Below are 12191 nucleotides of genomic sequence, written 5' to 3'. Positions count from 1 at the left end.
CAAAAAAGTTACAGCACAGCATGGACTTGGACGTCAATGCTGGGCTGGATCTTTTTTGGAATACAGACGGGGGTACATGTTGTGACCCCTAAATGTATCCCCTTTGCGGCGGGGCCATGGGGGCCCTGTTGGGCCCCCTTTGCTCCTCCACCACCAGCCTTTTCATGGCAGGGCTCCCGCCATGAAATGCTGGCTGTGGCTGAACTCATAATATGCTGAGCAAGACTGTGCCAGTCCCAAGTCTCCTCTCAGCAAATTGCATTGTGGCGCAGCTGCACCACCGCTAGGGAAAGACTGTTCCCTGGCACAGCCGTCAGTCCACTGCCGAAACTACTTTAACAGTCGTAATACGGTGGACAGAGGACCACCAGTGAGAGTCTGAAAGTAGCAGGCTAGCCAGACCCATAATCAGGCCCTCAATTTCCCCAGTTCTCTTCTTACACTGTCTTGCACACTTATAGGTATCCTTCGTACTTTAGCTACTATAGGAACTACATTTTTTTTAACCTTATGTTGTGCTTGTAACCTCTGAGACAATCAAGTTTTCCTTGAAATATCAGAGGTAATTCTTTCACAAATTCAGTTTGCACATTTGTATATTCTGTACAATTACCTGTGGTACCACATTTAGATCCAACTTGACCTCCAAAAGTTTTTGGTGGAACCATCCAATTAAATTATCCCCTTTGTTTGGAGCATAGATTTTTCCTTCACACATGTGTCCCTTGAATTCAACGACTGCAGTAACCCAACCTTCCATCTCTAAAGGCGTACCACCAAAGCCACCAGGACAAATGTCCAAACATTCTAGATGTAGATGCCCAAAACTTTTATCCAACGCCCTTTTAGAGATTAAAGTGAGGTGTGAGCACAAGTCAAATGTCATAGCAAGCTCCACATTGTTAATTTTGACCAACATTGGGGATGTTTACTACCAGTACTTGTACCCGCACTATTAGCAGTTGATGTCACAATGTCATCATTTACTTGAAACACGAGAACACAGCACCTAGAGTCAAGCATACTGGAGTATCCTCCAACAACAGCATGTGACTGCATCTCAGGTAATCTTGGTAAGTAGACTGACAGGTATCATAGTCTAAAAGGATGCTTATGTGATTAATCTTGGATTGGCTTTGTCAAATGTGTGGATGAATACTGACGTTTCAGAAATGCAAACTTTTGTTGGACTGTTGCTGCCGTATAGTGTGTTTTATCTCTATTTCCGCTTTCCTCCAGGCTGCTCTAAACATGCTCACAAAGTGCCAGTCTTTGGGGTACAAATCAGATGGCATTCTGTGCACCGCCATCCATCCTGGCTGGGTCCAGACTGACCTTGGAGGATCTGAGGTAGGTACAAATGTGTGTCTACCAAACTAAATGCACAGATTGTTTCCTAGGTCATGCAATAAGGTTCCCATATTTTAATTATTACATTATATATACCATCATTACCACAGGTTCTCTGACCTATGGAGCTGACACAATGTGCACTTCTTTGGATTGTGTAGACCTGAAGAGATGCAGATCGGTTACAAGAAGCTGGATTTTCTTGTCAGAGCTGCATCCTGGTATCAGTTTTATCAAGGTGCAGCAAGCAGATGGTGTTCTGCAGTTCATGTTGAATGCTCTCAGTATTCTGTTGATACAAAGGGGGCGTCACTGATCTACTGGACTCTAGCTGATGACAAGGTGTCTCTCATTCTCATGAGTGAATGTTCAAGCCAATTGTCCTTTGCTAAGACATCTAAGTATGTTACCACCAGGGGTGTGTCAAGATGGAGCAGACACAGCCTGAGAAGCTCCTCAGTCCACCTGTCAAAGAACTGATAAATTCCCCTACCTATCCAGCCGCCACGAACCGGTACCGTCACCCCTGCTCAGAGACAAGAGCGGGGACCGAGCGCAGCAGTATTCCGCAACAGAAACTACAGAATCCGCGTCCCACCAGGCACCAGAGCCAAAGATGGAGCCGGGCATGTCCTGACGGCGGCTAGTTCAAACAAGCCGTGCGCTGCGGACAGGGCCGATTATGCTGGCCCCCCTGCCGACGACGGGGGTGGTCACAATATGTCCCTGCGTGCCCCACTCCCAGCCGGATGTGAGGTTGGTGCTCAGTGAGTGAGGCCCGGTGCAGAGGAGCAGAGCCTGGGGCCTTGCTTTATGGGGGCTCTTCCCACAGATAAGTGTAAAACACACTGAAATATCTGTGGGTCTCACCAGTCACTTGGAGCCTTAGGGCGTCCTATACACAAGTAAAAGAATATTGAACCTCTCACAGGAGAGTCCTATTTAAAGGACAGAATCCCATCACTCACCAGAGGTGACATGCTTCATTATCAGGGATCTCCTCCCGGCATTAAATCCTAGTACAGCCGAGGGCTACAACCCCCTCAATGTTTTTAAAGTTCAAACGGATATACTAAGATCCATCAAATGAAGAGCTATAATTCATTACTAGGTGATGGGTGCAGTGCTTAAGTGTAAAGAGTGAAGGTGTACTAAAACTAACTACCAGGAGAAAAAATATTTTAATATGTATCTTGTCGTGTCATAAAAAATACCTTCCACTATCAAGTTTAGAGGGCCGGTCTACATGTTTCTGCTATCATGACCACATAGTGTCCTGCATTCCTCAGGACCTAAAAGTGTGAGCTATTACATATAATGTGAAAACAATGAAAAAGTAGAAACTAACTAAAGCACAAGTGAAAACTGCGCAATGGAACAGATACAACCATACACACCAAACCTCTGTGTTGTAGGCTCGTGTAGTTGTGTGGGTAAGTCACCTCACCTCACCTGGCAACTGCTCAGGACGTGAGGCACCGCTCTGTCCGTCAGTACCCCGGGCTACACTAATTAAAACAATAAATAAATTAATTCATTCATTCATACTTTCGCTGATGATTGGGACATTGAAATTGTGCACAATTTGCTTGCAGATCCAGAGCAATCAGCTGCATTTTCTAAAGATGAATTGTATGATTGTGCATCTAATTTTGGCAACATGTTCTGTTATCAACATTATGGTCACCATTTCTTACACAAAGCTAGTATCCCACATGCTGTTTACAATTTCTCTCAATGGGAACACTGCCCAACACCACCAAAAGAAAGTTCAAAAATATTTGCACAAAACTTTTCTTTTTTTTCTGGTTTCGATACATCAGACCCAGCCTCTTATTATTATAGGCTGGCACCTACAGCTGCAAATAAAAATATGCTTACAAATACTAAGCTGATATACTCTGCTTCCTTTATTTCCCAACTGTCTGTTCAAGGTTTCGACTTTTGGAAAGACACCATAGACACAAAATCTGTCGGGGGAAATAGATTGGCAGGTTTAGGGAATTGAGGCCTTACTTTGAGCATGCCTCATACCAAATCAAATAATGTTCCTGAATAAAACAGTGCAACAACCTTCCTGTCTAGGAATAGCAAAAATTAAGGATTTGAAAACACTGCGTATTCCTGCATTTTCACACTTTGAAAACTGGCAGCATCTAACACACTTTAGTGAGGCTACACTAGATACCATGATGCCTCCTTTAATTCATCAGGCCTCAATTGGAAGGGATGGTTAGTTTGGCCCATGGACAACAATGGTTGTCAATCTAGATTCCTGGGTAACATAGAAGGGTTCAGGAGTAATAGGCCTGATCAGCGATATGTACAAAGAGAACATTCTGGGGTCTTGACATCATATAGTGTTGGGAAGTTGTGCCTTGATTGGCTAAAAGCCTCAACACTTTCTCAGTTGAAACAATACATGTCCCTTCTTTCTGATGACATGTATCTCAGGAATTTTCTTTAAGGCCCCAGAACCCACATGGAATATACAACGAGCTGTGGAAACTTTCTCAACAGGAAGCTGCTGAGAGATTGCACGAGATCGAGAGGGTTAACTTAGAAAAGGCTTTGGCTGTGGTTGACAACGGTATGACCACATTATCATCCAGAATCATTTCCCTGGGCAACATAATGTCTTCTGTGATTTACATAATATGGCAAGATATGTCTATTTTACAACATGGACCATCACAACTACGATCCATTGAAATACTAAGCTGGATGTTGCCAACATTAAGTTCTGGCCACGTGGCATGGCGTTACATCAATAGTACAAATCTGTTTTCTGCATATGATCTAACGGTACAACAGGCAGTAATAGCATGCAGAGATGTGAAATATACCATGTTGCACATTGAAAAATTTCACTGTGGCTGAGACACCATCCACAGACTGGATAATCCATGCTTACATCACCCTACCGGTCACAACTTTCCAACTTCAATTATGTCTATAATACCAGAAGGTAGACAGATATGAAGTGCGAGGAGAAGGTTATTTGCATGAGTACTGGGAATTACGATTCAGGTTTAGGTGCAGGAATGGGGACACTGACCTTTTCTTTAGTGGTTCCTGTGAGGATGCTTTAAGCCTGTCCTTAATTTGCAAGCACATTTCTCTTCACGGGGCATGCAAGACTTCAGTTGTGAACTTGTCTTGATACCTGAAGGGTTCTCTAACTGCTGTGATTAATCTGTTTTCTAGTTGCTCTCAAATGGGAACTATTTGATGCTGAATGTCCAAGGTTGCTGCAGAATGGAACCAGGCATCACCTATCTGGTAACTGATAATTCCATACTCATTTGTTGCACACAATTACTGTTCCCGCCTGCCAGCACAATTAAGGAGAGAACGCTATTGCCCTCGATAAATGTTTCCAACATAGGCTTTGATTCTTTGAGCAAACTGAAACCATGCTTTTTCAAAAAGATGTGGGCTTAACTTTAGCCAGAGAAACAATTGATCTCCAAGTTGCAAGGTCCTCATTTGTGATACAGTCACTACTCCACGTTAACTTCCCACTGTATTTTGGGGAGCTGGTTAACTGTATCTTTAATATGTCTGATACGAAGGGAATAGTGCACTTTTTAAAATGTATAGGCTCTGGACTGGTTAGCACCTTTCAGACGATTTTTGGAGTTATACCATCTTTCATACACTCCGTGTTGGGAAGCGTTTTTGGAGGGCTCCCGTTGGTCCTGCTACTTGTGGCGGGGATCCTGATTTTATTTTTTAGACATCCCAGTTCAACCCAGAATGGACACAGTACTGCTTGTGCTGCGATGCCGTGAGCGCATGGTACACTGCTTCGGCACACCTTGGCTTCGAGAACTAAATGAGCAATGGTTCTTGACCTTCAGGCCTGTTTGTCTTCACTGCGTACTACCTGTATTCTGCTGCCTGCTTTGCAGCCAGGAATGCGTATTAAATCTATGCCTAGGATCACAATTGGTTGCACTACGGGACATTGATTCACTGATGGACCCCTTAAAGGCACATGGGTATTGTTATCCCCAATATATTCCATTACTGATGAATGCATTCTTCAAGCCACCCTGGGATGCTTTGGCTCCTAGTGAAACGGACACAGGCTCTACGGTACGCTTACAGGATGCAGATTGCCCTCAACAGCTGCTGTGGGAACTGGATGGAATTACCTGTGCTCCATAAACCTGCTTCGAGGTACGCATCTGGGAATGTCGTCGGCGGATGTGGGCAACATCAATGTTGCATCTACCACTTGGAACACATAAACAATTGTCCTTTTGCATGTGGTGGTAAACATTTGGTCTGTTTTTAAATTACATGAATCAAAACAGCTTTTGTTTTATTTTCTTAACCCCATGGCTTTCTGAGTGCTTGAGATTTCAAATTGTGTAGTCACTTTTTAAGGCTTTTTATGAATATTTTAAAGGGAAGTTTGCTTCTAGATATTTTTTTTAAGTGATTTCAGACCTTTGTATTCTAATTTGTGTATGTCAGCCAAATACTTTATTTTGATCACACAGATCAACAAAGTAAAAAAATAGACTCAGTTTACAGAATACTAAATAGATAAAAAGGACAGTCCAGCTGTTATCCTAGAATGGATAAAATTATTAAAACATGATAAAACAATTCGTGGACAAAACACTTACTGGCACAATTGTTCCAGGAAAAGCCAATAATCATGCAGACTCAACCTCTGTAAGAGTTTTGATAACCGGAAACCAAGGGATTTTGTTTACACTGGGATGGGTCTTCAAACCCTTGACACCTTAGAGATAGGGTTCAAGATCGACTGAGGGCCATAAACTATACCAGAACAGTAACATTGGACATTCAGTTTTGTATGATATCTTCCTCTGGGCATGATCTAAATACTGGGGACAAGAGGTGTACTCACTGGAAGTGAAAGAATAGACCTCATAAACCTATGCTCAGCCACAGCAAGGCTAGTATGGTTTGATGTTCCCCGTACTTCAGTCTTATTTCATTATGGCCTGCTGGATTTTAGATAGCGTTTATATATCAACCCTTAGTATGAGGAGTGGATGTTATGTGCCCAGGCTAGGCCCATGTAGCAAAGCTGCTCATTTGTTACATTGTCCTATTTTCACAATAACATTTCTCCCATGACCTTTTGCACATATTTGCGTGCATTACAATGTTGGATTAGTTTCTCTTAAACTACTTTGTTTACGCATCTAGCTGTGCACAACATTATCATGATGCGTTGAACATCATGTACAAGGACCTTCTATGCACTATGTACAAATGTCTGTTCTTACTTCATCCATGAGGTGATAGGGCAATCTAAATATCCAAACATCCCCAATCTATACACACATCGCAAGGCTGCTTTCTGTTATAAATAAAGAGCATCCTTTTAGGTTAGGGGAGACATCACCGTGAGGGGGTGTCCAGTTCGTGACCAAGACGGGCTCCTGCATTCTCTCCCGCCAGGTAATGGGGTTGGATAGTCCCTTGGGGGGGATTCTTGGCTTCACACATACACGTACTCTAGGTACACTTAGAGTTGGGTTGTGCATAGTAGGAGTATGACAGATCACTGCCTTCTTTATATGCCTGCATATATACACTTTTTCAGCACCATGGTAGAACTATATCTACTATTTACGCTTTTGGTGCTCGTAATCACTTTTGTCTGCTTCTGTCTACTGATTATCGCAGCACATGTATTATATACAAGAATGTTGGTTTAATAAATATATTGAAAATGTCCCACTGTGTATTCTGTATATTTCTCTGGGCACGAGTAAGCACGAGTGACTTAGCGAAAGGTTCTGATCTCTTTCCACGATCCCTGAGGGGTCAGGGTTGTCATGTTCAGTGGTTGCCAGAAACTATTCGCTCCCTGGTAAGGTTAGGAGGGCTTATAGTGGCACTGTGAGCTAGCTGGTCTCTAAGCCAGCATATCCTGTGGGATGCCCGGAATCAGTCTAGCCACCTTACCCAAAGTTTATGCTGTCTAACAAACGTGCAGGTCCTACTGATTAGTAGGAACTACACAACACCAGTAGTGTCTTTTTTTGTGGGAAATTAGATTATTATTATCCTTTAAATTTCAAGTAGGCAGCTAAGGATTTGCCAACTTTATTTAGGTGAAACAGTTTCCTAGCTTCTTGGGTATGTACCTTGAGGTGAGCAAGTTTACAAATGGTTTTGGTATACTCGTATGTAAGCATTTTAAGGGAGTTCAGGAAAGTGGAGTCATTAGAATTTCTATATATTAATTCTTTTTTAGTTTGATTTCGCTAGACAGGGCTCGCCAGCAGCTTTTTTATGTATTTATTTTTCTTAGCCATGTGGTAACATTTAAGCTCATCCCAAAGCATAACAGGAGATGAGACCGAATTCAGAGTTTTCCGAATAAAAATTTCAAATTCTTGGTTCAGTTCATGAACATAAGATTCGTTTTCCAAGACTTCATTGTTCATGCGCCATAAGTGGGATTTGGTTTGAGGGGGTGAAATATGTAGAGTGACCATAATAGCTGTGTGATCAGAGATCAATATGGGTTCCAACGAAGCAGTAGTTCTTCCTTGAGAAGCTATTGTAGGGAGGAGAGAAAAAGATGAAGTTGCCAAACGTCTGTAGGAGAGTGTTTAGAGCAAAAGTTGAGCATGGATTTGTGTACCTTGGGAGGTCTAAATTTGCAGGCCGATTGTTTGTCAAGGATGGGATCCACTGGTAAGTTAAAGTCTCCACTCACTTTGAAGAGCTGGAGAAGTGCTATTTTGGAATTTAACAAGGTTCAATACGGAGGATCATCATTATTAGGTGCCTAAATATTTATAGTGTATATTTCAGAGGTTCCACATTGTAGTCTGATAATACGCCCCTTCCCTAATTGGCCAGTTCTGAAGCAATTATTGGTACAACTAGTTTATGGATATTAGAGTGGAGCAGAATGTATTCACAGTAGAGACTAGAGATGTATATATGTGTGCACTAATGTTCAGCTGAAATATGTTTACATGTATTCTTTATTCACGTTGTGCATTTACACTTCAAGTTATATTTGCATATGTAAACATATATTCTTTTGCTAACATTTTATATTTATTCTTTAAGTTGCATGTGTAGATGTATACCCATATATTGGAAGAACACATTATATGCTTAACTAAAGTTAGCTGACTGCAGGCCTCAGTTGAAATGCATTTTGCTTTGCCAGAATGTTTTCATTTTTTTGCAGATTTATTATTTTGTTAGTTAGAGAAAAGCTTGTTGTTTGTATTAGATTGCTGATAGAAAGGCCTGGAGGGAAAACTTGGCTATGAATATGGAGAAACAATGGCTGAAATAGGCCTTCTGTTCATGATGTACCAGAAATGAAAGATGTTCAAGGTATTAAATAAATTCAAATGGCGCAAGAATACAACCATGTCTAACCCCCCTGTGGAGATTCACAGACTCTGATAACTTCCCTGCCTGATCATACCTTATGGAGGCAGTGAGAGCTGGGTGTAAATCACATCTGAAATTCACTATATTCTGATCAGCCCCAAGGTCAATCAACACACTCCACAGTTTCAATCTGTTCACTCGATTGCACGTGGTGGTGAGATCCATAAATGCCATATGCAATTAACCCTTCTTTGCCACCATAGATTTCCCGATAATCAATTGTATGTTCAAGCATTGATCCAGGGTGCCTTTACCCGGCCTGAACCCATTTTTGAGACCAGAAATCACTTTGGGCCAGATACCATTTTGCGATTTCCTAATTGCGAATCACACGGATTCGCTATTATGAAATCGCAAAACGGCATGTATGAAAGCGTGTTGTACACTTTCTGCGATTCCTAGGGGGTTGCAAATGACCTACCTCATGAATATTAATGAGGTAGGTCACAATTTGCGGCCCCCTAGGAATCACTAAAATCACGGGGATGGTGGCCCACTGGAGTCAGAAGACCACCATGTCCGTGATTGCCTTTAAATAAAGCAATCATTTTTTTAAAGCAGCTTTTTCCTTAAAGGAAAATGGGTTGCATTTAAAAAAGAAACATGAAAAGCTTTCTTTGAATTTTTTTAAGTGCAGGCAATGGTCCGTGGGACTACTGCCTGCTCTTAAAAAATGCGTTTGCAAACATTCACAAAGGGGAAGGGCTCCCGTGGGGACCCCTTCCCAATTGCAAATGGGTTACCATCTACTTGAAGTAGGTGGTAAAATGCGAATGTTTTGCAACTGCATTTACGGTCACAAAACATTCATACATACCGAGTCGATTCAGTATTAGGAAGGGATGCCCTAAACATGTCCCTTCCTAATACCGAATCGCAAACCCAAATTGCGATTCGGTAACAGGTTACCGAATCGCAATTTGTGTTTAATACATTTGAAAAGTCTTTTTTTCATTTGCAAATGGGCTGATTTTGCGAATCGGCCCGCTTGCGAGCTAAAAAAAGGTACATGCATCTGGCCTTTAGTTCTGCTTAGACCACTTCACTAGCCTAGATAGAACCCCACAGTACAATTTGACTCCTGAAACAATCGCTGGAAATGCACTGATGATTGAGTCAAGGCATTTTGATAGAGATAATAGGGCGTCCATGTAACTCGCCCATCATGGGCTTACAGAAGCCTAGCACTAAGTACCGCGTAGTTCAAGATTTGAGAAAAATGTATAACATTGTTGTCCCTTTTTGTCCTGCAGGATTGAATCCAGCTGTGATTCTATTTCAGATTCCATGTGAGGCTGAGGGGTTTACTGTGATGAGGACAGTCAGTACCTTTTTGTCATCCGGGTCCAGAACTGTGTTTTGGCATGGTACCAAGTGCCCCAGGGGTGTACAGTAAGTCCCTCGATCTTTAAGCAGAACCTTGAGTCCCTAATGATGCCCTGTAACTCTGTCTTAGTACAGGATATTGACTAACTTCTAAATGCATCAGATACCCAGGAAGCGTGCACACAAGACACAGCACTGCTGAACCACTTGACTAAGAATGGACTTTAAGTGTCCCAGAGAAAAGTTGCAGTTTTCTTTGAGAGAAGGTTTGTATCTTGGGCATCACATTGAGAAGGGAGCGAGGAAGGTTTCACAAGAGGGAATTTCGGCGATTCTGAAAATGAATCCGCCAACCACCAGGAGAGAAGTCAGCATGTTTTTGGGAATGGTGGGCTACTGTGGACAGTGGATACCCAACTTTTCCCTAGTAGCCAAGTCTTTACAGAGTCTGACAGACAAGGAATGTGTCAGATCCGGTACTATGAGATAATGATTGCTTGGTTGCCTTCCTAGTGCTGAGTGAAAGTCTCGGTCATGCCCCCGCACTGGGAATACCTGATTAGAACAAATCTTTTGCGCTTTTCGTCAGTGAGAGGGAGGACTACGCTCTTTCAGTGCTTGCAGAAATGCATGGCAAAGCACAAACACCTGTGGCTTATTTTTCTGCTATTCTTTTTTTTTTCCAAAAATCTTATTATTGTTTTTCAACAAAGATCCGTGAACTAAGTTTAAACATCGAGCAGCAAGGAGACATCATAATAAAAATGTGTATGCCACTTTAGGAAGAAAAGAAAACTAATCAGGTCAACCCAGGTGGAATAAATTGGCCATTTCAGTTGCAGTATGGATCGACACTTCATGGCCTCGACTCTGAGATTTCAGGGGGACCCAGGTCCCGATCCACATGCATTGGGGTGGGTCCCATATTCCAACCTCTACATGAGCGCCATCCTACTCAGACCTTTTCCCACTTGGGCAGACAACCTCTCCCCTGATATAGCGGTTACTCATTTGTCATGCATCAATCAAAGTCCCGCTCCTACTCTCTTACTGTTGGGATCCCCACCACTCCACAAAGCCGTGTTTTTCTGCTACTCTTGATCCTGTAGCTGCAGGCCTACCCGGATGCCTTAAAGTTGTAGCAGCAGTAGGTGTCAGCATTGAGAGATGTGAAAGTATTGTCAAGGGTCATCTCTTTACTGTGTTTGTTCCCCACTCAAAGGAGATTTTGTTGACACACACACACTCAACATTTGACCAACTGTGACTGACCGAGTATGGACAGACTATACTTGTGGCTGAAAATATTTCTCTGAAAAGGTGTGCTACTGTGAATCCTGCTGTGTGCTACTTTGACTCCTGCTATACTGTTACCTTTACCTGAAATTGAAAGTGATGATGGAGAGGTGGAGCATGACTGTCTCAATGTCACTTAACTATGTGCCAAGCCAAAGCCAGATACACAAGATGAGGCACTGACTGAGTCCAATTTAATAATCTTTGTTGATGGGTCCTGCCTGAGGGATGATGGAGGAGCCCTAAGAGCTTCCTAAGCAGTCTGTAGTCACAGGGGTAGAGGAAGCCTCCTGGCTTCGAGGGGTGTTTTCTGCACAAGTGACTGAATTGATCACTCTTACTAGAGTTTGCTGTGTTTCTGACTCAAGAGTGGCAATTTTTAATGTTAGCCAGTATGGCTATGGTGTTGTTCATGATTTTGGACAGTTATGGTCACAGATGAAATACATGATGTTAGGATCCCCAACAAGGAATGCCACACCTGTCACGAGATTGTTGGAGCTATTGCAATTGCCTACCAAAATTGGTGTGGTTAAGTGTTCAACCCATAGAAATAGATATGACTATGTTACAGTTGGCAACTGATATGCTGATGAGGTTGAGCGATTTTGTGCTCATGGGGCCCAACCATTTAATGCTCAATATGTAAATGAATCTGAAAATGAGACCAGTTTCAGTCTTTTGTTTAACAACAGCTAATATTTGAGAAGAAGTGAAAGGATTGCAGGAGGACGTGCCAGAAGCAGAACAGCAAAGTTGGGTCAGAGCAGATAGTGTCAAATGAGAAGATGACATTTGGGTTT

The 12191-nt window shown here is 42.4% G+C and overlaps 1 protein-coding gene across 5 annotated transcripts in view; it reads left to right on the top strand.

Moving 5' to 3' along the window:
* Nucleotides 1-12191, top strand: part of LOC146775743 (uncharacterized) — a 328795-nt gene that overhangs the window by 269739 nt on the left and 46865 nt on the right. For 2 of the 5 annotated variants that reach the window (XM_085637382.1, XM_085637381.1), the window contains exons 5-6: nucleotides 1240-1350; nucleotides 10049-10158. In XM_085637382.1, the coding sequence (XP_085493508.1) occupies nucleotides 1240-1350; nucleotides 10049-10158 (221 nt within the window). Of the gene's footprint in view, nucleotides 1-1239; nucleotides 1351-4557; nucleotides 4633-10019; nucleotides 10159-12191 lie in introns of those variants that run through there. The other 3 variants (XM_085637380.1, XM_085637384.1, XM_085637383.1) reach the window with 3 other exon arrangements.

This window comes from Triturus cristatus, chromosome 12, assembly GCF_964204655.1.
Source record: "Triturus cristatus chromosome 12, aTriCri1.1, whole genome shotgun sequence".
NCBI classification, from domain to species: Eukaryota; Metazoa; Chordata; class Amphibia; order Caudata; family Salamandridae; genus Triturus; species Triturus cristatus.
The sequence above is the reverse complement of the archived record's forward strand: the minus strand, read 5'-3'. Positions and strand labels throughout refer to the sequence as shown.